The sequence below is a fragment of the Dermacentor andersoni genome, chromosome 9 (assembly GCF_023375885.2).
Source record: "Dermacentor andersoni chromosome 9, qqDerAnde1_hic_scaffold, whole genome shotgun sequence".
Taxonomy (NCBI): Eukaryota; Metazoa; Arthropoda; class Arachnida; order Ixodida; family Ixodidae; genus Dermacentor; species Dermacentor andersoni.
Window position 1 is genome coordinate 74,725,080 of NC_092822.1, and position 27,971 is coordinate 74,753,050.

General features: G+C 43.0%; 1 protein-coding gene across 1 annotated transcript; it reads right to left on the minus strand.

Annotated features, from left to right (window-relative positions):
- Positions 1-170: 170 nt before the first annotated feature.
- On the minus strand, positions 171-27,971 carry Nmnat (nicotinamide mononucleotide adenylyltransferase). The gene is made up of 8 exons (XM_050176154.2): positions 27,614-27,971; positions 21,450-21,603; positions 18,214-18,362; positions 14,274-14,362; positions 10,196-10,297; positions 5,891-5,949; positions 5,383-5,484; positions 171-2,844 (listed from the first exon to the last, which is right to left on the minus strand). Exons 1-8 carry the CDS (start codon positions 27,690-27,692, stop codon positions 2,793-2,795), a joined length of 786 nt encoding a protein of 261 aa, XP_050032111.1. The 5' UTR covers positions 27,693-27,971; the 3' UTR covers positions 171-2,792.

The window sequence follows — 27,971 nt, forward strand, 5'->3', positions numbered from 1 at the left end:
CAAGATGCCACCTGTTTGCCAAATTTGAGCATGCGCAAGCGGGAAGTTTAGCAGAAACAGTCATTAAGATCTGGCTAATTTATTACAACAGCATTTGGTACTATAGAGGCAGCTAGGGAAATGGCACCTCTATGACACTCGTAGCACCCCTTTCCATTATGGCAGGAGAGTCATGGAACAGGCATTTTATTTCATCCATCCAAAACCTCTGAACAAGCATCCAGCTTCAACCCAAATACAAACACGGCACTAAACATCATGCACATTCAAGTTCATTTTTTCCATACATTCCATAATATGCTTCTCCCAAGGTTTCAGTAGCATGTACAAAGCAACACCATGCAAAGATGTTCAGCTACCTCTAAAACACTGCCCAACAAAATCTGAGCCTGTCCAGCAGAAAGGAAAACATGGTGGAAACACATATTAATATCCTATAGACACTTATATCCACCTCAAACAACACACTGTTGTAATAGAAGCATGCAAGAGCCTTAACACAGCAGTGTCAAAAAATAATTAAGTGCAAGGTGAAAAGTGTCACTGAAGGAACAGACTTGTTTCCAGCAAACAGATCCTTCATTTGATAAAAATCTAAAAAGATAAAATAAATTTTCCCTCAACATTCACTTGGTGCACATTACATATGTAATGAGGCAGAATACATTCCAGAAAACAGAGAGAAATGTCAAATATAAAAATTTAGAGCACAACCTGGATGGGACGCTGTAGTCTCAGCGCACAAGCCTGCATACATGGATCAGTGAAGATTAGCCACTTATGGCTGAACAGCAGATCAAGAACGAGCAATGGGCCAGTACAGATAATTAGGAGCAACAATGGCAATGGCCCGGACAGACAGTGCCACAGCTTCTTCTTAACATTCGTAAGACTATCGCCTGGCTACACTAACTCTCTATTCCTGGCCTTTAAATGGTGGGAAGACAACTATTTTAATCAGGACAAACCACTCAAGTTTGCAGTCAGTGAGTTGCAGTGACCCAGCAGCTCTTGGTAGTGCAGTTCTCTACACCTCGCTGAGTAGTGTAGAAAATTCTATGCTCACAGGTGCTGTTCCAAGGGGTGAATACTCAAGGCTAGTTGCTATCACTGCCTCAATGGGTGCGAAATTCTGACAGGTAGATAATGGCAAAGTATCAACAAGTAGTTAACTAGTTTTACAGATTGTGAACTTTGTAGGAACTACAAGGTGCACTGCGTACACAACCTGTTGCGGCAAGAGGGCAGTAGGACTGACAGTTATAACACCCCTTAATTTTTTACTGCTCCCAAAATTCTGCCATAAGCTGAGGACCATGCTTTCTCTGTTCAAAGTTGTATAGTACTGTCCAACTTTTCTTGCAGCTGTGCCTAAAACATTATTTACACTATTTCAAAACTTGGACCAGCCTTGGAAGTTCAAGCAACTAGAAAGTTACATTTTGCAGCAAAATGCTGCATAATAGCACACTGAAACTTAATAGACTAGTGAAACTGCCAGTATACCATAAATAGTGATGTCACAGAATGCAGCATTATATATTTGAGTGCTGGCCGAAGCTGAACCCACAACTAAGGTCATGTGCAAGCTAAAGGGCAAATATAAAGCTGCCTTTGTTTCACTTCATCAGAGACAAGTGTGAACAGTGCTTGCAGATCTGTCTAAGGGCTAAGTGAGACATGCACTAGAGCTGTGAAATTCCAAGACTAGTAGACCCTACACGATTCATGTAGTAGCTGCAGTACTCTTCTCTCAGCATGTGCATTTTCTATTATGCTTTTGCCTGATGTGCCCCCTAACAGGGCTGATTTGCCCCAACTACAGAGGCACCTACAGTGCACACAGTCAGCTCAACTATATCAGATGAAGTATGGAAAACAATTCTCCAAAGCGAGTTAAGATACCACAGGGTATCTCACAGAAGATACATTATGTGTGCCAACATGCAACTGGCACAGTGCAATGCACGATGACTTGAGACACTTACAACGAGGCTCCTATTTAAGTTGTTCTAAGAAGCTCATTAGACATCAAAGCAAAGCGCGCAGCAAAATGCAGCAACTGTGTAGTAGTTGGTTCGCTACAATAGATACTAAACATCTGCACTAAGCCCTGCAGATGGCACCTTTGACGAACTCCAAGTGCCTTTGATGAACTCCGGGCACCTTATTGCTCCACATGTTGTTCATTAGTAATTGGTCATGTGTTCCCATCTAAAGCTAATTCAGCTTAGTCAACACGCTAAAAAGTGTCAGACTGTGACTTCTGACACATTTGCAGTAGGAACCAACAGTTGGCTCCTGGCAACATTTCCCGTAATAAAAAAGGCATTCCGCAGTTTGATGGAACAGGAAATGTGAATCGATGCCAAGTGGCAGGACATTTCCACTTGACAGCTGTTAAAGCTTCTGCCTGACTAGCAGTGCAAGCTTGCGAATGCCAACACATTCGCCGTCACAATAGCCCCATGAGCTGTTGCGCTCCAGAGTCACTGGCCGGAACCAGGCTCGCACGATCGAGCTTTTTCCTTGAGAACCAAACAGGAGATGAAATGCGCTAGGGCAGAGTCCCCAAGTGTCATACACGGCGCGCACGCGCCGGTACCTCTGTTGCTATTCTGCAACAGGCCCCCGTTATCGAGCACGGTGACGGGCCATTGATCTGGGACGGCCGTCACAACCGACTGCAAGCGATGCAGGTCTTGCGTGGTTCTCGCTTGCTCGGTCCTAATGATGGTGGCAATACCGCTCGGCACCCGGTACTGGTGCTGTCCGGGCACCGAGTGCAATTGTCACACGGCTGTCTCCTGGCCATCTTCTGTCTCCGTGTGGTTCGAGTTGATGCTGCGAGAGAGTGTACCACCATGTCATTCAGCCACACAGCATCCCGCATATTGGCACACTGAATGAAAGCACTAGATGAGGCTGAACTGGTGGTCCACTATACTTCATGACCCTCTCACAGTTTGCTTGGCAGAAAAAAATCTCTCATTCATGGAGAGGATGGTAACAGCAGGTAGAGCTTTATTTTGTGTGTGTGTGCATTGCAGCACAAATGACATTGTTGCTTGATATCATGGACTTGAACATTGAGTTGCACATCTTTTCATGAAAAGTTATCTAAACATTGCCATATAAAATATCCCATAAGTAAACATATACATGTGATTCGCATACACATGTGGTACCATGCCAAGAGAGCATACAGATATCTGCCCCTACTGTCTGCTCTGCAACTATTACTGTACTTCTCCAGCACTTGAATGATGGGCAGTATATAAATGTACCTAAACTCTATCTAGACATCAGTGTGGCCTACTGAATTATTATTAATGAAGCCTATTCCTCAGTGCAGGCTCACCACATAGCAATGATCAGTCTAATTCAGTCAGCTGGCTATATTCAAAACACTAAAGTGCGAGAAAGAGAGAAATATGTTTGTTAATTAAAACACACACACACACACACACACACACACATATATATATATATATATATAAAGGCAATCCCTGTGGTGTTTCCGGTGAGGTGCTTAGACGAATTGCTTCACACTTCAAAAGGCAGAGAAAGAAGATTGTTAGTATTTGTCAAGAATAACTTGTTTGTAGTTACTGTGGCAGGTTAAATGTCACCAACATTTAGTGACACATGCACCATAAATTATGGTGCTTTATTTATTCATCAAAAACTGCATGGCAGAGTGAGTTTTGTGCAAACTTAAACCTAAGAAAACATTGTGATACAATGGAAGAAATCACCATGCAGTTTCTAAATGAGGCCATGCCATATCACAGAAAACTTCTTGGACTGCCGTCCATAGTAAGTTTTTTTTTTTTTTTATTGCAACAAACCCATGCAGCAGAGCACAGAACAAAACGATCAAGGTTGCCGGCAAAGCTATGTAAGAGAGCCCATTCAACTGAAGGCAATCTGACTTGTGGAAGCATTGTGTAGCTCGTTCAGTCACAATTTTTGCTTCTCTTGGCATAAAACAAACATCAAAAGATTTCTAACAGGTTGATTCAATCATTTTTTTAGTGTCCACTTAAAGCTTGTCCAAAGGTACATTACTGCTGTGTGCTGGGAAGACTACCGTCAATTAAATGTCACACAACCGAGCCGTTTTCATGCATTCAAGCTGGTGGAAACGTTGCCGCATCTTTGCAAAGGCATGCTTTGCATTTGGACCATACGCCTACACACAACTGATATGTATGCATGAGTACAGATACGAAATTATGGGTGCTATTCTTACTACTAGTATGGACACCAGCAATGAAAATACCTTGCTATACTCGTGGACAACTTTCTGTGGCAATGAAGAAAAAGCCACAGAGGCAAAGCGCATACAAGTGCGTGCGCTTCTGAAAAACGCCTCACGTTTTCACCTGCACCAGCTTAAGCTGGAAAGGAGAAAACAAACACCTTACGTACAACAGCAAAATTAAATGAAACACACCACTTAGTGTTACATTTGGCCCATTTTTCTGCTTTTCTCTTCCGCCTATGGGCAAATGCGAAACCGCCACACAAAAGTAGCTGCCCTGGTTCAGTATCTGCTACAAGAAACTATAAGTGCTGTCAGATAGTGCCGGACTACTTGACATGATCGCACATGCAGAAGCTCCGCCCCTGTAGCTTTCCCTTCATGCCACAGACAGCTGTCCAGGAGTATAGAATGTGACACAAGATCAGCACCCTTGATCCTGTGTCGATGAAGGATCACTTTATGACACTGCTGGATTTGTGGGAACTACCTGCCAGAAGAGAAAATCCACAGATGTAGCTGCTTTTACAGTGTTTTAAGAGCATTGTGCTTCCATGTCCAATGCATAAATTGTAAGCATGTTGAGCAACAGTGAATTCCCGCATCCTCACCAATGCCAGCTAACTGTTCAAGTTGTACGATAGCACTATGCCATCACGGGTGCTTTCTGCATTTCGCTGCCACCAGAACAGGACTGTATCCGTGCTGTTTATGTCTCTCTAGTGAAAGAATACCTTTCACTACAACCTGCTCTACAAGTAACTGAAAAAGCTTGTCATTCCACAACCTTTTCTTACACTAAGATGTTTTTTCAGTGCCATCATGTTACATGTCTACAGAACACACTGGCTTTTAGACTGTCTCAAGTCCCGACTGCCTCCTGCCAAAAAAATGTGTCCCTTAATCTCTGCTGTGCTGCTATTTAATGTTCACTTCTCTGAAACCCTTGCCTGAAACACTTGGTGTGCTTCTAGGAAATCAGAATAGGACATGCCTCTGGTACAGCTGGCATTCCATAATGAAATGGACATAAATTAGTAAAGCCTGCTGTGCCAAAACATCCATACCATAGATGTTTTGTTGTAAAAGGAACGAAGGAAGTGAAAGACACTCACTCGTCCATGATAGACTGGGCGTACAGGCCATGTTGTCGGATGTAGTCGATCACGGAGTCTTGAAGGAGGTACTTGACACTCTCCCCACGCATCAGTGCTCGCCTGAAAGTGGGTGCCATTACTGCTGCTGCTATTGAAATTTCTTTCCATTTCAATACTGAAGCCATTTGATAATTAGTAGCAGGAAAACGTATGAAATGATTATATATAGCAGAGACAGACATTGTTTCCATGGCAGTGACCACACAGGTTGCACAAGTTGCATGGGTGCTTACATTTCCTACAGCCACTGTCCAGGCAGCGCATTATTTTTTGAACAACAAAATAATGCTGAACATCACTGAAACTGATAGTACTATAGATATTGTGTGGTTTGTTGCCCACACATCGTCGTGACATTTCAACGCAGAATAAAAGGTCACAAAACTGATCTCATATGCATGCTCGCATATGCATGCAAGCATGCACACATGCCTTAACAGGCCAGTGGGAGGTAGACAAAGCTCACCTGACTGCTGTGGAGCTGATCTCGTTGGGGATCCACTCAGTGACCACATGAATGTGGCGCTGCAGAGAAAGTGCAATCACCACAGTGTTATCAAGGAATTTCAGTGAAGAGACATGCACCAACCATTGCATTGTAAACAGACAGAAGTAAATTGAGAGTGTGCAGCTTCAAACAAGCATGAAATATAGAGGATCACGAAAGTACAATTGCAGTGCTGTCATTTCCAGCAGAAGGTATTTTCCAACCTGGTTCTGAGCTATCTAGAAGATTATTAAACCCTGACGGGACCGAAAAAATTGATTGAATTATCCGGGGGTTGAATGAAACAAGGTGCAGAAAATATGCCAAACGCACTGGTGATTAATTTTGCAGAACTTGCCCAATACTAACACTCCAAAGTAGGAAACTAACGTAGGAATAACATTACAGCACCTAAACCAAGTAGAAATCAAGCATGCACCCGACCTTGCAGCAAGAAACATTGCTGCAGAACAGCGGCCATTTCCTTAAAGTGAGCTGTTTGGCACATAGTGTTTTAGTGTTTGCTCTGCTGCAATACATTGAATATGCGATAAGGCATGTTGCGAAGGCAGTTTTAGTTTTGTGTCCAATTGTGCCACGCAGACTATTTTTGGCCCAATTGTCTATTAAAAACGGAAGGCACATATTTTAATCAAGTATGTACCACAATCAGACATTGTGAGCAGCGATTATTGCTTGCAAATCTTCCTAGGGTGGGCCAAAAATAGGCATTTTCGACAAGAAATGCATTCACTATTCATTAAGCTCTTCCGAGAAAGATGCAGTCACTGAAGGGGCCACTATTGGGGTCACTATAGAGGTCAGGCACATGCGTGCTGGCTGGTCAAGTTCGAATTATCCAGCGAAGGCTAATTTTAGGATCGAAATAACGAAAGTTTGGGCCCACAGAAATCCATAGGTACCAGCTGGGACCGTTGGTTGGGATCGAATTAGCCGAAGTCTACTTAGCAGCAAAGCAGTCATAGTGACAAGTTATAGCAATAAGCCACAAAAACATGTTGCCAAAGCAAAAAGTCAACAGCTACTGCTACTAAGAGGGGCTGAGCTTCTGCACTACAGATCTCCTTCAGCACTCTGTAACTACTTTATGGCAACTGCAGTTATGAGCTTGAAACGGAGGTTGTTCTGTCCGTCTATCCATTTTGTTATGCTGTAGTGTATGTTGTCATTATATTGTTGTTTCTCTTGTCATTGTGCTTGCCATGGTGTCGTGTCGCCATCACTGCATATAGTTAGGGGAGTTAGCGCAGGACTGTGGGAGTTTCACATAAGGCCAGGAACATAACAGTGAGTAATTCCTGTACTCTAAATTAGATTGTGGCCGCAGAAATAGTTCCAAGTCTGTTGGTATCTTTCTATGCCCTTCTAACTAGACTGCACAGGCCTTCACAAGGCAGTAAATATAGGCCCTTGGACTGGAAGGCATGAATAGTAAACAAATGAGTGACATGTAAACATACAGAGAAGGTGGAAGGTCAGCATGCATTTTCATGCATTAAAGGGACACTAAAGGCAAATACTGAGTTGACATGGGCTGTTTGAATACCATTCCAGAAACCTCGCAATGCTTTTTTCGTGTGAAGAAAAGACTTAGTTTACAAGAAAATTGTATCTGAAGGGTCCAAATACCATTTACGAAATTCAAATCTCCCAGCACCAAACCGAGGGAGCGGTGACGTTGCATATGCCATCACCACCCTTTGCTGATGTCGGTGAGTAAAATGGCACCCAAGAGATGGCGGTACTAAGCCAAGACAGAGCGGTGAATTTGCCACTGCAGCTGCTTTTTGATCAAGTGGCGTAGACCGTTCGGGCATCCCGCAGCATCAGATGGAAGTTGAATTCCCTGCTACTTGCAGTTTGCGCGAGTTTCGCGAGCCAGCAAAATCAGCACAGCCCTACGTAATAATGAAACTACTGAAACGCTAAAGCGTGGGCAGCGCAGAGTCGAGCGAAAACGAAACCTTTTGATCGCCTGCGTGGTTGTCAAGGGTAATTTCAATGCATCTTTTCTAAATATGAAATAGAACTGGACAAGTAGCATTTTATTTTGTTTTATAATACAATACAAGGATGTCTTGTGCAACGAGTGGTTGAGTACTAGTGAAAGAATTTAACTGAGGAGTGCTTTCGTCATCAGGCAAGTACTTGAATGTCTTGGGGGGGGGGGTCTAAATCATGTACCGCATTTACCTCAATTTCTCGATTATTAAAGCTCTCTTTGTGATAATAATGATGCCTTAAACATTCTCGAGCATTAATCCATCACTTTGGATAGACTTAGTATTTGCCTTTAGTGTCTCTTTAACCATCAAAATTAGCAAACGTCTCGCTTAGGCTGAAATTAAATTTAATAATAGCATGTGTTAGTTAGCACTCCTGCAGTTACCCTCGCCTGTCACTTTACAATATGAGGAATATTTACTTAAAAGTGTTTGATCTTCTTTTTTCATTCCATTCATTTCTTGCTCACAGGCATACAAGAAAGTGATACGCAGCTGCGTAAAATGAAAGACAAATAACAAGGTTACTGCAGCAATAGCACCGTACTGCACTAGTGTCTACTCTAAGTTCACAACCCTGCTCTATGGCAAAGCAATATGGAATTCATTACCTTTCGAAATAAAATCATCACACAACGTTCATACATTCTCCGTGCGCAGCAAGAAATATTTCATTCAGAAATTAACTGACTCATCTGAGTTTGCTAATTACCTATCAATGTGTTTATGAAATTTTGCTGTGTACCTTTTGTTTTTGCATAAGTAGTTAATATTATTGACAATAAAATGAGTTTGGTCTCTCATGTCCCCAAATACCGAGGACTAGCCCTGTAAACAATGAAAGACAAGGTATGGGCAATTTTGGTGATAGAAGAGTGGTTGGGTATACGTAGTTTGCAATGATTTTTACTGAAAAGACAGGCGATGCTGGATACGGGACGCTGACGGGGCCCTTAACGCTATCGCGTTAAAATAACACAGTGGCGTCTTGTGTTCCCAACAAAGCCCTGTGCAGCGGTGGCTTGCTAAATAAGGTTCCTGCCTTTCAGACCTCACAAGTGAATGCTACAGCCGTTTTGTTACCACAAAAATGGGCTACATATATTCAATACATCAAACAAGTCAAATGTACAAACAGTTTATAGCCTTTATAGTGTACCAAAAAAAGTGCCTTTTTGACCCATATTGTGCCTAAAACGAGGTATTCGGTGCCTGTTTTAGGCATCTAATACCTACATCTGCAGTGCCTGAAAATGCAGCCTCTGCTTATCTCTGTCAATCAACCAGAGCATCTCATCTTGAGAAGACGTCTATGGCACTTGAAGGACTGCGTTTCTTAAACATCTTGGAGACTGCGACAATTTAACTATAGTATCTAGAATATAGAGGGTGTCCCAGCCAACTTTAGCCAGAGTTTAGAAGTATGCAAATGTCATGTAGCTGGACAGAACAAAGGTAATGTTGTTTGCCCTGGCTTGGAGATAAAGTATATTTTTCATGTTGCCTTATTACATAAGTAGTCTTAATTAACCATTCAACTACTCAAATGCCATAATTAGATGAAAAGTGTCAATGAGAAAATTGTAGATCGACGTGAAAAACTCCCGACACAGATTTTTGTTCCTCAATACGTGCTACATAAAAGTGTTTTTCCGAGCTTGAAAGAAGCGAGCAAATACACCCAAAGTGCCTCGAGCGGCCAATGATGCGGCAACTTCGCGTGCATTGGCGGGCTTCTTTCACGCTCAGAAAAACACTTTTATGTAGCACGTATTGAAGAACAGAAAGCTGTCTCAGGAGTTTTTCATGTCGCTTTACAATTTTCTCATAGACACTTTTCATCTTAATATAACATTTGAGAAGTTGATTAATTAAGACTAATTATCTAATTAGACGGAATGGAAAAACAGTTCGAGTATCTCTAAGCAACAGCAAACAACATTACCTTTGCTCTGTCCACCTACATGGCATTTGCATATTTTTAAACTCTGGCTAAAAAGAGCTTACGGAGTGGGCGCAAAGCTGCTACCTTTTCAGCTGCAGCAAAACGTGTATTGAATCAGATTTGAAAATTTTGACTGTCAACGAAGATAGCCTGTCCCCATTTTTGCCCTTGTTTCATACTCAAATCTAATACGCACATTTCTCAGAAATGTTCTCTGGAAAAAAAAAAAGTGTGCATTTGCATTGAGCAAATTCGATAATCATTCTATTCTCCGAAAGCTTCCCGCTCAGCCAGATGCACCTAGTCATCACTCACCCGGAGCCGGTAGAGGATGTCATTCTCGTAGATAATTCGCGGCACATCGTAGCCAGAGCGAGTCATCACCACCAGGCCATACTGTGTCACGATGTTCTCTATCTTCATGAACGAGCGGAAAGTCCGGAAATGAGAGAAAGCATGTGGGGGAGATAAGGCCATGTATTTCAAGCGATGTGCGATCAGTAAGCAGATGCCCGCATTCTTTTGACAGTGGGCCAATCGCAAAAATATTGTACACATGCAGGAGGAAGATATTTCCCAACCAATATGCATTCACAACCACAGTCTATTACAGTGAAACCTCGATAAAATGAAGATGGATACATAATGAATGCTAGATGTTAGAGAAGTCACATTAGCCTTCACTGCATTGCCTCTTATGTATCAAATGAAGTACTGTATAAACCGGAATATAAATGTAGTAACTATAAATATAAATATAAGCGGAATATAACTAAAGCGTAAGTGTAGGAAAACATGGAGATAAAGCTGTACCTATAGCCAAATGTGGTTGCTGTAGGCTTGTGTGATTATCAGTTCTTTTGGTTCGAAGTTACGAGGAATTAAGTGTCGAATCATTCCGAAGTAAATAGTTCGAACAGTGGGATTTGCATAAAACCTTGACACCTGGATCCAGATGTTGACAAACCTTAAAAAAAAAAAAAAAGAAAGCGGTGTACTTGCCCAAAAGGAAACAGGTCTCAAGTCTGTTTATTTTCTAAGTGCGGTTATTCAGACGTTCTCATGCAAGAATGCTAAGTTCAACATTTCTTACAATTCCAGCAACTCAAGAGATTTAACAGCTTCCTGCTCTCAGTTCTGCTTCCGTTTACTAAAAATTTTGCGGTAGTTGAGGCCACGAAAGTGTTTCCCAATCGCCCATCATGCGTCATTGAGATACTGTGAAGTGCGACCTTGAGTGCACAACGCCAGCTGTTTATGCTGTTTTGTGCAAATTCAGCTTGAGACTTTCCGTCGACCCATGGGCTAAAACTCTTTCCATTCAATAAGCGCACATACAAACTTGGTAGGAACGCCTGCTGCTTTTGCTGTCCTCAGTCTTGCCCGTGCATGTCTAACCATGCTGTTTCACCAGGTGTCGGTCACCAAAGTTACTGTTTATTGCTACATGAAAAATTTAACAGCGAAAAAATGAGGGTGAAGTTACATGAAAATTTCGACTTAAGGGGCCCCTCACCAGATCTGGCCATTTTGAGCTGACAAGCGCCATGCAAACAATGCACACTAATGACGGTGTCTGCTAGGTATTACATCGCTACGCACTGTGAAAAGAGCTGAAATTTCAAACCAAACGTCATTTGCCCTTCTCCTCCACGTTCCCACCCAGAGAGCCAACGTACATCGCACAAGTGCGCCTACAAACATTGCACTGCTGTGAGGTCACTCGTGACTTCGAGAATTATTCAAAGAAACATCTGTTATTTGTGTAATCTGTTGCTTCAAGAGATAAAATGAAGTTTAGAGAAATAATGAAACACACAAACTGAATGTCTACATGTTTTCGTTTTACTTTACACTGCAGCAAGAGAGATGTACTTCGGTTTTGTCTGCTTGTCTTCATGTCGTGTAGTCATGCGTGCAGACAACGAAACTATGTGGTTTTCTACCACGTTCCAGCATGCAATCATGCTCTGTGATCCGCTTGTGTCCGTCTCAGTATTCGCGTAGCACTGACTCATACCACTAGACAGGTGCTCTCGTGCACAGCGTGCAAAATCGTGTGCTGTGCGAAACAAGACAATCACAACAGCTCGCACACTACGCCGTCAGCAGACGTGCACCGCACAGCAAAGAAGCGAGGGGAAAAATAATGAAGGCAGGGCCCATGACGTCTGCATCACATGACCCTCAGGCTCTGGTATGGGAGAACACAAGAAAGGAGTTCCGCTTGTGGAGGCTAGACGGGGCAAGCGGAGAGAGCCTCTCTCTTGGCAGTGGCCCTCGCCTCGTGAAATCATGGGTTCTCGGCACTGCAATATTTCCATCTCTGCTATTATTGAACCAATTAGAAAAATTCTTGCGGCAGTATGGTCCCGAGAGGGCACGTAACAACTTCTAGCGTATAACCAAAATTTGATATGTGGCCTGGTGAGGGGCGCTTTAAGGTGTGGCTCCACTGCAGCATCTATGTCAGTGGAGTACAGTGCTGCTGTCTCTGTTTCCCACCGTCATGGACAATTCGTGCATCTGTGAATGGAGACTGTCTTTACAAATATTTGGGCACTAAGTAGTTATTTCCATCGGTAGTACATGGATATTATTCTCCCCCCCCCCATCTTTCTTTTTCTTTCCAAAGCGTAGTAATTTGGATGTGATATGTGCGAAAAAAAATTTATGTATGTTCATTCGCTCCAAATACTTCAAGTAATGAAATTTGAGCTGAAGCAAATATTAAATGGCACAATATTCAATTGAATATTAGAAAATAATGAATGTTCACGCACATCTAGATTGCCGACCTTTTTTTCTGTTCTTTTTTTTTTTTTTTGCAGTGTCTTGTGTGCGCTCTTCCTATCGACCTCATACTTCTTTTTCTCTATTTTCTCTTTTTTTCACAGGAAATTTAACCCACGTAATAATCGTACCCCTGAATTTGTGGCAATTTTTTTTTACAGAAAAGTGCGAACATTATGCGAGTAGATACGGTATATCCAATATACTGTGAATAGCGTATTGTTATATATGAGTTTTGTCATAGCCCTAATGTATAAGTCGACCTTCATAAGTCGACTCATCATTATAACTGATATATTGTTACACGTGGTATTGCTATAAGTGGACTGCACTGCATGTCATAAAGAAAGGAAATTGAAGCACAGATGTGTGAGGCACGACTAGGGCAGTATTTTTACCTTTGGTCATCTACAATTAGGCCCTTTCTGTGTCGTGTGCAAGCCATAATCACAATTTTGACCTGCAATCTGCATAACTAGCAGGAAGCTCAGTTTAAACTTGAAGGTAAACTGACCAAGAGCAGTATCGCTGGTATTACGGCTCGCCTCTGTGACGAGCATTGGTGTCATGCAGCCACAATAACAACACCAAGTTGCTAAACCTATCATTCAGACAACAATAATTTGCACAGTTAAAAACGACAAAAGCATTGCTTTCAGCGTGCTTGATACAGGAATGGGCGGGTCCATTAGCATCGGCACCTGTGTTGGCATTTGTGCCCAATGCAAAGACTTCTTTCCTCTTTTATAGGACCTATTGCATGTAACTGATGCTTGGAGAGCATTCCCGCGAAGCTATAAAAGGCACCCCTCGCCAAGAAGCACCGTTTCTCTTTGTTACGAGCAGCTTGTCAAGCTGATCCTTTATGTATAATGTAATTAAATGTTTTTTTGTTTGTTATGTTGCCTTGTCTGTGCCTGGGCTCCCTCCACTGACCAACCTAGTCAAGCTTCAGGCCGGTTGACCAGTGTTACCCCTTGGGACTTGAGAGAACCTTTGGAACCCTGGAAAACACTTGAAATCAGACTAAGATCAGAAACCAATTAGGTCTGGTGTGCACATAAGATGATTGCAAGCCTTCCGTTTGCTAACAATAATTAGATGTACAGACATTTTGTAGCTTGCATCTTGTTACCTAAAATGATGGTGGTGCCTTCTAACAATGGTCAAGGTCGGGTCATATTTCAGAGTAGCTGGAGTGTTACCAGTGGTCACAAATATTTACCCTTCAGCCATTTTAGCTTGTAAGCTAAATGTTTCGTACAGATGTCCCTTCTGTCCTGCATGTGACAAACAGCCTGCGCATTTCTTAGGTGTGAAGAAACATTGGACAGCCTCTTTTATAGTGTTCACAAAAAGAATTTGAGATGGAGACAGACAGACACAGCAAGACACACACAAGAAATGATGTCCTACTACCAGCGAGGCCAGAACATTACTCTTACAAAGCAGACAGCGTGTCACCAGGTGCCTTCCATTGTGCACACATACAGACACCAATACCCATGCATGCACATGTGCGCAAACGCATACATGGCAAGGTGCATAAACTTTGAAGGCAAACACCTATGTTCCATAGCATGTTGCTAAATTGACTCACGTCTTGCTCGGACCAAAGCCCCGGCACACTGAATGACTGCAACAGGTCAGCTCCACACAGCAGCATCACCTGAACATTCAAGGCTGCCTCTGCAAGTGGAAACACACAGATAAACCTATGTGGCTGGGTGGACGAATGGATGCTATGAGCATCCCCACTGAAACAGGGCGGTGGCTGTCGCCACCAAGCTCTGTCTTATTTTCCCGAATGTCTTACCTAGCTCATTTCTTTGAACAGACAAAAAATTCCCAGCATCAAACTTTCTGAGCCATTATTGCGAATTTCATTTCTGTACACCTACATTGTTTGTACTTTTCTGCCACCAAATTTCCAACCACCTTTTACTAATCTCTGTTGCAAGTGAAGATAATGCGCTCTATTGTCAAGCATTCACAGCACAGCGTACATCACGTCATGTAAAAGCAATTTTACGACAGAGAGAAAAAAATTTTGCAGATCGAAAATATCGATTGAAAGCTTAAAGTCGAGGAGAGATTTGCTTAGGTGATAACGAGTATTGGAATGAATGCGTCTTTTATCAAGGTTAGCGCAAGGTCATGTTGAAGGCCATATGCAGGTCTTTTACAAGTCTCCTGCATCACCTCGTGAATCAAACAAGCCTTTTTGTGACTGTTCGATGCAATGCTTATTTAGGGCTCATCTGTGTCCGGCATCTGATGCATCCGCTTTGGAAATTCAGTTTGGTAAGGGTGGGATGGAGGCCTATGTATGATGTGTAATCCCGCTCTACGAATCCCCATGTACTTACTATTCCTTGCCCAACCCCATCCCACATATTACAACCTACCAAAGCACAAATTGTGTATGTATTTCATTCACACAAGGCCCCCCCAACGCTCCACCGCACAAATACCCATTTTAACCTCTTTTTGGTTCTGTATGTGTTGTTCTCTGTTGAGCATGTTACCCTTACTCACCCCTCTCTCTCACTCTTGCACGTGGCACTTGGAAGCATCTGGCAGCGTGTTGCCATTTCCTCACCTTGAGCCACAACTGTTCTGCATTATATGTGTGCTGTGCCGTGTCGAGATATTACGCAAGCAACTCAGCAGCAACATTAATGGCCAGAGGATAGGCAAACAACGCTTCATATTAAAAAAATATAATAATAAACAAACTCACTTCCCCACACATGTGGCAAGTTTACCATGTGTCTAAACTGGTACAGCATGTCACAAAAGAACAACTGGTTTTTATTAGTCCCGTGCTGGCTCAAACTGCCCTTTCACATAATGACCAGTTAAAGCAATTTAATTACATTCTTTTTCTCAGTGAGCAGCCTCGATTTCACCAGCATGTGACAAAAATTACATCCGCCTTTGATGCAACAGGCGCAAGCATGTGCCAAACGCATCTATGGATCTGTGACTGTTTGTGAGATTATGACCAATGGTGCTAGTGTGTCACAGGCATCACAAACCACTGCCATGTCAGTAACATTATTCATGCAATAGCGTTAAGGAGCCTGTGTCGCAGAAAATCCGGCTTCTGGCGTCAAACGTTGCATCGGCAAGATGATTTTCTAACCACGTATACCCATGCCTTCCATATGATGCAAAGAATTGACTGAACTAATTAAATTTCTCAAGCTAAAATACGCAGAAAAATCGTAAACTATGACTTGCACACAACCTACAAACATAATAGCTCTCGAATTGTAATTTGACTACATGAGAAAACACATAATTCTGTTAGGCGAAAACTCGAAGAAACCCCCTCACACACACAAACCGGCTGCGGCGTTCACAGAACGGTCCCACCGTCCGCCATTTTGAAGGTGCTGGTGCGATGGGCGTCTTGGGGGCCACGGAGCGGCATGCCCGGTTCCTTGCATTAACTCCAGCTGGCACTCGCCTCCACCGCATCACGGCCCACGCAGGAGGCCATGGTTCCACCACAAAGCTCACCTTCGTGCCCAATGTTTGCGCCAAGCGTTTCCAGGTAAACATTATGATTACATACGCTCCCGTTGCTGTGAAGCGTGAGACGCAGTTTGGGGTCCTTGAATGCTATTGCGTTCCACTCTTAAAGGTGAAGCTTAAGCGTCCTCCAAATTTTTGTCACCAGCAACGAGAGTAATGACTCATTTGACAGCTAAAAGCAATACCTAACCCTGCAGGCGCTCGGCGCTTCGGGCCACTCTACCCACAGTGCCGTATAGGTTTTTCTCAAGTGCAACAACAAATTCAATTTCTATTGAAGTAACACATTAGTCAGTTTAAAATTCAAATGGTATTCATTGGCAGAATGTTGGCAAACACTTTGCAAAGTTTTTTTTTAATCTGAAAATGCACATTTTTGGTTGGCAATTGTAAATGGTCCTATCCATCTGCTTTACATTATGGCACAACGGTTCAATACAACCACATAGAAACAGTTCTGTCAGCTTTTTTTTATTTTATAATTTGAAATCACAATCTGATTATGAGACCTGTGGTAGTGGGACACTGGATTAATTTTGACCACCAATTTGACCAATCAGATCGGGGTTCTTTAACTTACACTCAAGGCACTTTGTTTATTGGCAATCTTGGGTGGCAATCGTGATTTATTGTTTTCAAAGTTTTTCAATACTACATCTGCCTTGATATAATTCGACCACACATAATGATTAATACAAACTCTAAATGTGTTTTTGTTAAAGGCAATCTACTTTTAAGTACACACTGATTATGGAACTCCCTACCTACCGACTTAAAACAGTGTACCAATTCTCTTTTCATCTTTAAGCCTCAACTAAACAAGTACCCATTTGGAATAGAGAAGTGACTGTAACAGTCACCTGCATATTGTTATGAATGCGTACGCATACTTTTCTTTTAAATATTTTTCTTCCGATTCACATTAACACACATTGTACTAAACTATCTGTTTTATTAGCTGTTATGTGTCAGTTCCCTATGTATTGCAGTAAGGCAGAAAGCTGGGCAAGTTGAGATCGATGCACTTTTTTGGATCAGCATGGAAAATGACGGCAACACAAAAAGGAAAGACACAGGACGAGCACTGTCTAAGAACTGGAGCTTGTGAAGAAAAAGGCAAGAAAGGAAGACACCATCTACGTGCACATGTCATTAGGCCACATGGAATAAATAGCCAAGCATTTGCACCTCACAATCTTAGAAAGAGGTAGGGTACTCTGAAATGCTGTTTAGAGGTACAAATAAACATATTTCATTTTTGACAGCCTACTTTTTACGTCTATTCTTTATCGAAAGTGGCAAATTTGGGTTCGGAGCTAATAACGTGTGTTCGGCAACCTTTTCTTTACAGCAGTCCAGATATAACAAGGACTGGTTGTAACGATCGAATTTCATTCTTTTCAATATTGTTATTAAAGGACTGCACTGTACCGTCAGGCTCCCATTACTTTGATAGGTTTTTTTAATTCATCTTAAGGGATCCTGTCAGCAATTTTTACGTTGGAACCTATTCCTGCATAAATCTGTGTATTAATTTACTAATCAATGAAATTGAATTGAATTAAAATTGAAAGTGAGCAAGTGTTTTTGCATTCTGGCCCCAATGAAATGTGCCAGCTGCAGCCAGGATTGAACATGCAACCTCGTGCTCAGCAGCGCAACACCATATGATGATGATATGTGGTGTTTAATGGCGCAAGGGCCAGGTTTGGCCAAAGAGCACCATGACAAGTGGTGATGTTGACGATGTATTATGGAGATGTGACTTGGCTGTAAACTGGCCTAAAAATTGTCGCTGTAAAGTGCGTAAAATCTACGTGCTATAAAATTATAATTTTATAATTTTATAGCGCAACACCATAGTCACTGATCTACTGCAGTGGGTAGGAACAGTTCTAGGCTAGCGCACCCTTTCGACAGACCCCTCGAGATCTATGGCTGCATGTGGCTGCAGCCGAAGAAGTCCATTCCCTGAATGCGCAGGGTGCGGAGCTCACCGTTCAGGTTGTCGTTACTCTGCCGCCTCCGTCGACGCTTGGGACCCGATTGCGTGGGCAGCCCTTCAATGGCTATCCTCTGCCGGTGGTGGTCCAGCACGCGCCGCGTCTGCGTCCAACTCTCCTGCTCACACTCCCACGTGTCTAGCCTGACAGAGGTCGGATGTGCAAAAAGTCGGAGGAACAAATGAGCAGACAAGTTGTTGGAAGACATTACTTCTGGAGCGAATAACGTAAACGAGTGACAAACTTGTGCCTACATTCAAAAATATTCCTTCAATCGGAGTGATGCCTTGGCTTCTAGGGGTGGAGAGCAGTTCCATCAGTTTACTGAAGCTGTCAACATCCTTATGATCAGCCTACTTGAATTACACTACAGGACAAAGACCTCTTTCAGAAATCTTCAATTAACCATGCACAACTTCAACCATACATCTCATGCAAGTTGTCAAATATCATTTATTCCTCTGCAGCCTCTCAACTATGTTTACTTTCTTTTTTCCTTCATTCTGCTAGATTAAAAAAGAAAGCACTGGTTATTTGCCTTATGTAAGATTACGACTCATCCAACTCAGCTTCTTTTTTTTTAACATCAACTAGTATGTCATATTTCTCTTATTTGTTTGCCTTTGTATAAGGCATGGCCACTGTTGAAACCTTGTAGAAAACTGTTTGGCAGGCTTTACTTCCGTTACAACAGCCACGTGTGTGCACTTCTTACTAGTACTGTCAGCGCATAAACATGGGCAAAAGCCAATCTAAGCCATCATCAAATGGCTTCTCTTTTTGCCTCCTTTAACATTATCAGTGATAAACAAAATAAATAAAGCAATAATTCAATCTACCAACGCTTTATGGCTCATCCCACATATAAGAATCTTATTCAATAAAGATGTCTGGCAACTCCTGTGCAGCTATTTAGTTATAAGGTGTCTTGAATGTCAACTTGAAGGCACTTCAGTGAGGTGGTGTCCTTTAGGTAACTCCTCAATATAAGAATCACTAAGGGAGGTATTGCCGCAGCACCCAATGCCAACTACTTTGGCTACTCTTGAACACCGGGAAATGGACCGTAGTGTTCTGCTCCCCACTTTCAGAGCTCCAGGTAGTGTGCACAGTTGGGGAACGCTTGGGAGTATAAAGATTCAGGTCTGAGGATCATGGCCATGCCAACTTAAAGCTATGCTTTGCTCAAGGAAAGAACACAGAGTTTATACACACACAAACACACACACAAGGAAAAACAAACAGCGACAATCGCACAGCACCCATGTGGTGGAGCGAACAGGGCAAAGATAGAGTACACAAACACACGCACACAAATACACACATGAAACAAACAAAAGATCCTTTGCCCATAGAACAAAACAAGGAACCTGATCTTGTCTCATGCTTGCCCTGCTGGCAAGCTGCAGCACCATGTAAGCTGCACTGAAACGTTCTTTTATTTCAATAAGCAGGGCTGCTTACTTGAAGCAGAGACTAACTAAAGAATCATAATTAATTTCAGCTGCTAAGTCTAATCAGTGAAAGGAGTGAGCTTAATTTATAGAAACCAACATATAGCTACACAGAAAAAGCATAATTACATATAAATGTGTAATGACCATTAACTTGCAAAACCTGACCTAACTGAAGACTTAGCGCAAGCAAGCAGAAAGAAAAGAGCTTCCACAAGGAGTGTCCTGTCTACGCCTAAGAATCCATACTGAGTAATGTGGCGAGATTACACATGACGCATATGTCTGCACAACATTGTGAAGTAGCTGGTGCTGCGAAGGTGCACAAATGAAAATTAACAGAGAGCTTTAGATTAACACTTTAAGATGCTGTGTACACAATTGTGTACAGCAAGATAGTGCATCAACAGCAAAAGCACCGATGAAATTAATGATATTTAAAATGTATTGCATACATCTTGAAACAGTTATGATTGGAATTGGCTACAATTTTTAATAATGCGCAGAATGTTTTAGCAAAATGGGTGGAAAGGTAGACGGTTGGGTTTTTTTTGCTCCGTGTCAGTGTGTTGTATGTAGTGATTTGACTTCTTTCATTGTATTTCACAATGTAGTGCACCAGGCATAATTTTTAAGTGGCTGGATAAGTGCTTTTCAAGCTTTTGAAAACACGAAACAGTTCATGTTCTCATATTTAATGTTCCTGTAGCGAGTTTTCACATGGAGTCCACATTCTGTAAACTTGACAAAACTCAATAAGCACTTGACAATTCTTGATATTTTCTGCAGCTGTATACTTTCTATGATTCTGAAGATGCAAGAAATGTGGTGAAAGCAAATTTTCAATCAACAGGATAAAGTGGCGTCTGAAAAAGTTAAGAGACATGAACCCTGCAAATTAAGCTGCTTGGGTTCTAGCAGGACTCAAGCAGAGTCTGAGTTTTTGTGTTCGCAAACCCGCTTGCATCCTCTAGCCTAAATCTCAAATGGCAATGGCACACTGGCTAACTTAAAGAACAATACTGGTGCACAAAAAGCAAAATTTGTTGTAAAATGACCTGTACAAACTGCCAAAATTGTTTTCAATACCTGTGATATTATTACAAGATTCCAAACATTTACTTAATGAAAAGCACAGGTCTGCATTTAAGCAACAGCTGATCAGCTGCTTTTTCAAACATGATCTCGGAGGAAAGCTTGAGATGTAGACAATCTGCAGTAGAGAGAGAGAAAGCACTTTATTGAAAAGCAAAGTGTTTATCCAGCATATATTCACCATCACATAACTCTGCAAGAAATGGGACGAAAGGAAAGAAAGGCCCAAAAAGACGGTGGGCAGAATAATGAAAAAGAAATTCTTGCGATTGTGTTGACAGAATAAATGTTCCAGATGATGAAAGCAGGTGTTTCGTGCTATCATAAAAACATGCTAAACAGCTCACCTTATCATTGAACTCCTTTCATCTTTTTGCAGATTTCCGACTGCCTTGCGCACAGTGGTTGGTAAGGATGGAGAGAGTCAAAGTATGTACCACTCTTCGCTACGCTGAATAAAAATGGCAAGGTGCCCAGCTTTCAGGCAAAACAAGGACCTTAAACAAAACGTGCCCTTCACCGTGATGAGGCGCGAGGAAGGAAAGGTGAGGGTGAAAAAGAATGTATGACCAGTACCAAATGCTAGGAGCAGAGGTTGTTTGAAGCAAAAGCTGGTCCCTTCTCTAGTGGTTCAGTCGCTCACTCTTTCCTCCACAAAGCCACGGTTCTCTGGCCACTAACCTGACCCAGGAGGAGGAGGCCAGAGCCAGGGATAGCATTCGGCATCGATGGTTGGCAGGTGCCAGGCCAGCCTTGCCGTAACCGTCAGACACCGGGGACACCAGGCCGCAGACCACTTCCATGGATGAACTAGTGAGGTTGTCCCGGGCCACCTCTGCACAGAAACAGCAAAGGCACATCATGATACTAGGCCAGGAAGAGCCAACACAAGAAAAAGGGCAGGAAGCCATGTTGATGCAAAACAGCTTACCCTATACACAATACACAAGCGAGACCACAATGAGATCAGGAAGAACAGTATTGCAGACAAAATTAGATATAGTTGAGTCAAAGTTTTTACACTCTCTTTTTTACTGCTGTTTCCGAACAGAATCATCTACATCCTAATTGACTGAATTCTGCTTCAAAAATGGCTCCATGCTCGGATCAGATAGTGCTTGGTGATGTCGGCCAATGTTTTCGCAACAGCGGCCTTTGGCAAGTATGGCTGTTGGTTAGTCTACCTCTGAGTTGCACCATTCATACATAAATGTAATGAATGAGAAGAACCAGGAGAGTGGCTAGAGTGCCTTGGTTCTCCTTATTTTCCCTCGTTCCTTGCATAGAAAGGCCCCTGACGTTGGCAATCTTGATGCCATTAGGAAGCATAGGAGGGTTAATTCGCTGTTCACCTGCTCCTAAGTTCACATACATTGTAATACATGCAGTTGAAAGGATTTTCCACAGGCCGTGAGTGGGACAGGCACCCAAGGTTAATTGTAATTTGTCTACTGTAATTTATTTTGCACAAGAGCGAGTAAAAAAAAGACAGACCTTGTGTGCACACACAAATACCCAAAAATGTTGACAGCAGGATGGGTGCCATGGTAGCTTAATTGTAAAGCACAGCATGTAAAGTGTGGAAGGTGAGGTTTCACTTTCCGCTATCAAATCTCTGTCTAAAATAAACATAATAGTTGATTTCACCTGTACTTTCTCTGGCTCCTTGTCTGTTTGCTTCACATCATTGCAACTAATAGATAAATGTAGGAGGTTTATCTATGGAGAACCAAAACACACTTCTGACACTTATGTGTCCACGCAAGTACACAGCTGCCCATTCTTGAATAACACAAGCTATGTGGGAGAAGTGAAACCTATTACTTAGGCCTAATACTGCCAAATGCCCTCATGCACAGAAAGCTTGAGAGTCAACTCTGCCACCTAAAGCTGCTTGGCAGTGGCCAACAACGCTTTTGTCCCATTGACCTCCAGCTGGTGAAGAAAATCATCTGAACAACACACGACAACTGGCAGTGCTTTGTCAAAGATGGCAGTTTGCTGTTTGAAGATGTGAGTCTTGTTCTCACTCCAAGAACAAGAGACTTTGCCCCATTCGAGAAGGCTGCTACTATCTCCAAGTCAGTGTAACCGGCCATAAAGGCAACTAGGACTGAATGTGTTTCGTATGCTGCATCAGACTGTAAGCAGCTGCCCGAGAACAAATGTGCTCAGTAGGTGATGGAGGGCTTGATAAAGGTGCAGCACAAAGACAGAATGAAACTACTGATGTCAGTAGCGGTTCGAAGTCGTGTCCTCAAATACTTCTAGCACCCTGTATATCCAAAGCTTGCGTGCTTCCAATCTTTCACCAGTACCTTGGCAATGTTGCAGACCTTATAAGACTGTCTTCAAAACACAAATTTATGAACATTAAAGGAGTCCCTAAAGGCAAACATTCTATCCAATCTTGATTGTCAAAAAATAAATTATGGGTTTTATGTGTCAAAACCACGACCTTATTATGAGGCAAGCCGTAGTGGGGGACTCCGGAAACTTGTACCACCTGGGGTTCTTTAACGTGCACGTAAATATAAGTACACGGGTGTTTTCGCATTTCGCTCCCATCGAAATGCAGCCGCCATGGCCGGGATTCGATCCCACGACCTCGTGCATAGCAGCCCAACACCCTAACCACTAAGCAACCACGGCAGGTTTAGATTGTCAGGTTACCCTTCAATAAACATCACTGTTGGCTTTAAACAAGAGGACACAACTTAAATGCTGACAAATTGCAACTCAAAGGGCCGCAAAATTCTTTCACAGTTCAAACTGTCAGTAAGGAACGAGGGCTCTTACACAGCTGCAAAAGTGATTTTGGAGATCTACTTCTGCCAACACTGCTGCCTGCTTGGAGTCTGACACTCGCACGAAGCACCACATTCTAATAAAAAGCGCTGACAAAGTGGTGTGGGCAGGTAACAACAAATTCTGGCAAATCACTTCTGTAGAAATCTACAAAGCGAACAGTTTTACAAAAGAGAGAGAGAGAGGGAAAAAATCGGCTATTGAAATTAAATTGAAGGGATACACCTGTGGTGAGTCCCAAAAGAAAAAGCACAGCTTTTTTTCAGTAGCACAAAGCTACAAGGAAAATCCAAACTGGTTGCTTGGAAAGAAAGCTTCACAGTTTTGGGCAAAAATTCGCACTGGTACAGGGAATGAACACAGGACCAATGCCTTTCCAGAGCACTCCCTTTACTGTAATGAGCAGGCGCATGTTAGCCTTTGTTTTTTCCTTTTCATGAATTCTTCCATAGGAAATGTAATACAATCACCCACACAATTTTCTTTAGCCTTGAATCGCACTGTCAGGACGTCTCTCCAGTCTTCTTTTTCCTATGTCCCAATGTTACCTGTTCCGAAGCCTACCCAGTCCAGCATCTACAACTCACCAAAATTCTCCACATCAAAATCTTGTAGCGAAGTGCATCTCCTACACATATTGCACCACATTGACCAAATTGCACCAGAATAAGAAAGCAGCATTTTCAGCAGTCAAAATAGGACAGGATAGTTTCGCGCATCGTATTTTACTATACCGCTGCACCCCACAGCTGCGCGCATCTATCAAATGCACCGTAAAGAAAGACTAAGCCTGAAATGACACAAGACTTCTGCCACACTTTTCACATTGCACTTGGGGTTGTTGAAGACCACAGTTTCCTTCCTCAACATAAACAGCAGAAACATTACAGTGGTCCTGGGCCTGTGAATCACTGTACTGCTGTAAACAAAATAGAAGCCCAATCTTGGTAGGCCATGATGATATGTGCTTAAGCGTGACACCATGCGGAAGCGGCCGTTATCGGTAGGCATGGTCCATGCTGAAGCTTTGTATAAATACAATCTTGAGCACACATGGTAGTGCGTTTGACAAGACGATTGGTAAAGACAGTTCCTGAATTGTGTTCACTATGGTGAGTGATAAAAACCTACCCACCAGGGTTAATCAGAGAACCGATGAAGTAATTTGCTGATAAAAATCACAGAAACCTTAACGAAACAAAATTTGCAACTTCGTTATATTAATCTTTGACTGTAACATACCCTTCTCTGCTTATACGGAATGTCATGCAACAAAATAATGCTCCAGCACAATCCAGGGACATCACCACATGACATCACCAGATGTCATAACAGCCTTTTTGTGTTTTCATCCAAAGGGCTGTACACCCGTGAGAAAAAGTATACAGACCAGGGATTGTGCAATAAAACTGGTTTCCTGCACTGTCAATTAATGCAACTTGGAATTAAAGACTGCAGTAACAACTTGGCATTACGAATCTTCTAGTGCGCTCATCAGTTTCCGTTTATGCATATTAATTACAGAGAATTTGTTTTTTTGGCGACCCTGTGGTTCATATACTTTTGCGGATGAGTGTACATTGTAGAGATCCTTTTCATTCTTTTTCTTTTTCACCCCTTCATCACTGGCTGACATGGCACAATGCACTGCTATCAACCACTCAGTGCTGATGAGAAATGGACAGAATCAGAGCAAAAGAATCCTTACAAAATACAGCCGCAGTATTCTGTTACAAGAAGGCTCAAGAGATGGCACCACTGTTGCACGTGCAGTGTTACACACTGGTCGCGCGCCCCTTCTGAACTCCATGTAACCACACCCATTCCTGTGTACTCCACACTTAATAAACCCAGCTAACTTCCATTAACAAAAGTCCAGCGTTCTATCGCCCACTATATGAGACATCATTATCATCATCAGCCTGTTTTACGTCCTCTGCAGGACGAAGGCCTCTTTCTGCGATCTCCAATTGCCCCTGTCTTGTGCCAACCGATTCCAACTAGCGCATGCAAATTTCCTAATTTTATCAGTCCACCTAGTCTGTTGTCATCCTCGATTGCGCGTTCTTTCTCTTGGTACCCATTCTGTAACCCTAATGGTCCAACGGTTATCTAACCTGCGCATTGCATGACCTGCCCAGCTCCATCTTTTCCTCTTGATGTCAATTAGAATATCGTCCATACCCATTAGTTCTCTGATCCAAACCACTCTCTTAATGTTATGCATAGCAATCTTCGTTCTAACGCTCTTTGTGCGGTGCTTAACTTGTTCTCAAGCTTCTTTGCGAGTCTCCAAGTCTCTGCCCCATATGTCAGCACTGGTAAAACGCACTGATTGTACACCTTCCTTTTCAATGATAATGGTAAACTTCCAGTCAGGAGCTGGCAACGTCTGCCGTATGCGATCCAACCCATTTTTATTCTTCTGTGAATTTCCTTCTCATGATCAGGGTTCCCTGTGATTAATTGACCTAGGTAAACGTACTCCTTCGTAGACTCTAGAGGCCGACTGGAGATCCTGAACTCTTGTTCCTTTGCCCGGCTATTTATCATTATCTTCTGCATATTATACTTCAACCCCACTCTTACACTCTCTCTGTTAAGGTCCTCAATTTTATTGTAACTCATCAGACAGACGAGATATGAGACATAATGAAACATATTCTGCCAGAATCGTGACGCATACATGCACAAGTTCTGCAAGTTATGCCAGGTTTCCTATTTGTTCCTGCCCGTGTAAGCAACACAATTGTAACACCAATAAATGTAAAGTAAAATATTGGGCGCCAAGCATGGACTGCACAGCCACAGACTCTGAAGTTCATTGCGAAGCAACGCCAATGGCCTATTTACTAATGTGAGGCCCACATTCTTTTTCTGGCAGCTTGACTGGGTGCAGATCTTAGGCGCGATCATGTTTTCACCGACCTACGGGCACTTCATTTTGCACAGAAGTTGCAACATAGAGCGTGCCACCCATGATGGCACAGCAGCGAGTCTTTAATTCAGTGTTCTTATTCAATATTCACGAGTACAGGCTCTACACGAGCAAACACTAATTTTGGTAGAATGCCATTTCGTACACGAGAATAAGCATTGCACCCCCCTCCCCCCGCGGACGTTCGTAAAATGAACAAAAAGCATCTCTTCTTCCTCTTTTCTCAATTCTTTTCTCTATATTATCTACTTTTTTTTAAACTGAAGTCGCAGGCGCGGGATGCTTGACGGTAGACACCACATAACTGCATTGCCCTGCAGTGGCATTTCGGGCTCGCCGCGCCAGACAGAAAACAATTGAGTGAGAGCGAACGGGAAAGAGAGGGAGAAGAGAACAGCGAACGATAGGAGGCCAGTGTCCCGAAGAGATTGCACAACATTGGCCAGGGCGCGTGTAACGACCTTCAGCGCGTCGACAACCCCGCTACCTCCCACGTACGTGTGCTCATTTAACGCACGGCGTACAATGCGATGCGCACCTCGCAACCCGGCGAGACAAAAGGCGATCCAATAACGAACCACACGTTAGTGAAAGTCAACGCGAGCTTGTGCGCGCTTCTAAAGCCATGAATCTTTGGACAGGATAGTTTCGCGCATCGTACTTTACCGCTGCACCCCACAGCTGCGCGCATTGATCAACGAGTATCAAACAAAATAGGCACACGAACAATAGCATCCGCTAACTAGAAATACAGCGGTACCGCTGTCACATGTGTTGAACGAATTTGAAAACGCCTACGGTTCGCAGGAGATGGCAACGATATTCACGAAAACACGGGAGTCAGCCATCGAATCGTCAAGTGTCGAGCGCGCGTGAAACAAAACACCCTAATCCTTTTCTGCCCCGAACCCTGTGGCACAGTAAATACCTTTCAGAGTGCGTAGCTGGGGGTTCAGTGCAATAGAAACGCGATTAGGAAGATCGGTGCGATACCGGCCACAAACGATATCGTGCGCCTCACGACAGAAGTGCCATCAACTTCGCACAGCTTGCGGTCGCTGGCAGCACGGAAACGATAGGAAAGGCGTCGTCGACATACCGAACATCCTCAGGTGCATGTTGGTCACCGGATTAAACGAACCGCAGGCCAGGAGCACCACTTTCTTGGGTGACGGCATTGCGACGTTCTGCCGAATGCGGCGGTCGAAACTCGTCGTACTACGACGGCGCCGCCGACGACCGTCGTAGACACTGTACGGTCGGGCCAGCGAGTATAACTATGCTATACGTTCTCGCAGAATGTTGAAAGGTTCTTAGCGGCAATCAACATTAACTATAGTACAGACGTTACGGCAGCGCTTCGCACCGGTAGAGTGTTGACCTAGCACCGGTTGCACATCCGTTCGTCGTAGCTTTCGTCTTCTGCTTCTGCCAACGGCTCGGTCGACTTGACGTTG